Source organism: Galeopterus variegatus, unplaced genomic scaffold (genome assembly GCF_000696425.1).
Source record: "Galeopterus variegatus unplaced genomic scaffold, G_variegatus-3.0.2 Scaffold1947, whole genome shotgun sequence".
NCBI classification, from domain to species: Eukaryota; Metazoa; Chordata; class Mammalia; order Dermoptera; family Cynocephalidae; genus Galeopterus; species Galeopterus variegatus.
Genome location: NW_007728058.1, coordinates 230972 through 233667, shown reverse-complemented (window position 1 = coordinate 233667; position 2696 = coordinate 230972). Strand labels below are relative to the sequence as shown.

General features: G+C 34.9%; 1 protein-coding gene across 1 annotated transcript in view; it reads right to left on the bottom strand.

Annotated features, from left to right (window-relative positions):
• MED12L (mediator complex subunit 12-like) overlaps nucleotides 1–2696 on the bottom strand; it is a 287707-nt gene that overhangs the window by 74465 nt on the left and 210546 nt on the right. Inside the window, exon 15 of the mRNA XM_008579724.1 lies at nucleotides 1694–1857. Within this exon, the coding sequence (XP_008577946.1) occupies nucleotides 1694–1857 (164 nt within the window). The remainder of the gene's footprint in view (nucleotides 1–1693; nucleotides 1858–2696) is intronic.

Below are 2696 nucleotides of genomic sequence, written 5' to 3'. Positions count from 1 at the left end.
GCGACACTGAGGGTTGCGATCCGTTGCCCATCACGAAAAAAGACAAAAAGGAAAAAAAAAATTACTTTGTGGCTAAAATAAACTAACATCTACTCAGAGTTTGTTAGGCAGGCATCAGCTGTAGAGCAGTTAGGGTTTTCTCAACTTCTTTGACTTGCCAGGGATAAGAAAAACATTTACACTGTGAGCCAGTATACTCATTCACATAAGTACAAAAAACACCCCGAAATTCTGGGGAAAAATACTTACCGTTACTATATATGTTAAAATGAAAATATTAAAAAGTTAATATCAAATATGATTTTTTTTAATATTTAAAGGAACAGAAATTTAAAGTGCCCGAATAAATGATGCTGAAATCAATTTCAAAATAATATTACCATAAAAACCCCCAAACCAAATAAACTTGTCACACCCATTCAATTCATTTGATGGCCAACCAGAGGGTTTCCATACACTATTTAAAAAGTATGATACAGGCTAAACTAAACAGCATGAATGAGCTCCCAGTTAGAATGATGTTTATAAAAATCTGTGAAGTTTTTGAGCTATGTGATGTTCGGGATCTCACTTCAAACACTTCATCTAGCAGGCCTGAGTCTTAGTTTCTTGATCTGTAAAATGATACTAAAAATGCAAACCTTACAGGGTAGTTGAGGGCTATTAAATAATTCTGTATTTCTTTAACTCTAAGATGTATATTTTCTAACATTTTAAAGTTTCTGGGATGTTTCGGATTTCACTTCCTAATCCCTGTGTATAATTGATATACATAAAGGGTAGTATGTCCTTTTCCCTAGAAAAGCTGCCATTCTAGTACAGAGTAAACATTGACTACATGCGCTAGATTATAATAAAGGTACTATGAAACCAAAGAACCCTATAATTCTTTTGAGGCCAGGAGGAAAAAAATGGAAGAAAAAAAAACAGGCTGTCTTTTTTTGTAAAAAGCCCTGGGGAAAAGAGTGGGGAATAGAGAAAAAGGTTCTTATAAAGGTTACTGAGAGCTCATTATACGTCTTTGCTTCCCTTACTCCTCAGTCTCTAATGGGGATGATATTAGGTAATTCCTTAGCCCAATTTCACTAGTGGTAATAGACTAAGCCCTAGCCTACAGTGCACACAATCCAAAAAAAGACTGAGAACAAAAAAGTCATTTGTTCTAGGTTAACTCTTGTCAAATGATATCTTTAATTAACAAAAAAAAATATGAAGACCCAAATTTCTAATGTGTGCAAAGTTTATTTGGTGTTGGATTCTCCTAATGTAAACTGAATTTGTTGACCCAAATTTCTAATGTGTGCAAAGTTTATTTGGTGTTGGATTCTCCTAATGTAAACTGAAATTGCATGAACAAAGAGGTTACAAGTATTCACAACTCATAATAAGCCATGATGTTGGGGTAGCAAAAATGACAGAGCACAATAAATGACTGGTCTTGTAATCTTGGAAACCAGGGGGGAGGGGAGAAGGGCAGAAAGGAAGGGAGAAAGGAATCATACTTTCTCAAAAAGAATATACTTTACATGCTTATATCTCCTCTAAGAAATGTTTTCTGGCAAAAGTATTCTTTAACTATGTTTTTATTGAAACAGACATCAGTACTATTTTCTTTTAAAACCACTATACTATTTCTTCACAAATCATACATTCTGGGATTAAAAAAACCAATAATGACACTTTATATACCAACCCTTCAAACACCTGGGCTGTCTGATCAGGATTCAGGATCAGACAACTATGATACCGCCTGAGAACAGCCACGATGCAGACACACAGTCCTGTTGTGTAATTTCCTGCCAGGCTGGAGGATTTTAGGAGCAGTTCAGCTTCCACAACGCTCAGTTCATTTAGTAACTAAAACAGGAAAAAAGACTGAATAAAAATGTAGGTGCTAACACAAATAGAAAAAAAAAATTTTTTTAAACAAACCATGAATATACTGAGTCATTCTAATACAACCACAGTCTCAGAAAACATACACCAAATAATTTGTTTCTTTCTTATTTTTAATCCTTTACCATTTTATGGAGTTGTTCTGTCTAGACATCAGGGTGTATATATACAATCAGGAAGTACCCAGGGCTGAAATAGTTACCGAAACTTTACGGCAGTCCAAAGTTCTGGACGGCATAATTTTAGAGAACATCCACACCACTCACTTTTCTCTTTCCTCTTCTCTTTAATAAAATAGAAGTTACTTGTCATTATTTTCTTCTTATTAACAAAGCTAATACCTCTTACAGAATAAGCAATGGAAACCAGTCTTATTTCTATTAGTGAATAACAGAAGACAATTAATGAACTCAAATGTGTGTAAGAAATATAGCAGGACAAATCAAATTAAAAGTTTTTTGTTTTCGCTTTTAGCCTGAAATGTACTCTATTATACAGAGAAAATAAACTTTCATCTTTCCCTAAGCAAAATGAGAAAAAAACAAACAAAAACACCCTTGAAACTCTCACATTTTTAAATGACATATTTTGGCACCAATTATAATTATTTAGTTGAAAACTATAAACACAGCTACAATGAAAATGCTAAAGACTGTTAATTCAGAATCACGCATTTATCAAAAAAAAAAAAAATAGGGCCGGCCCAGTGGCGCACTGCTACAGTGCGCCGCTTGGGAGCGTGGTGGCGCTCCCGCCGAGGGGTCGGATCCCACATACAGACCGGTTCCCGCTCACTGGCT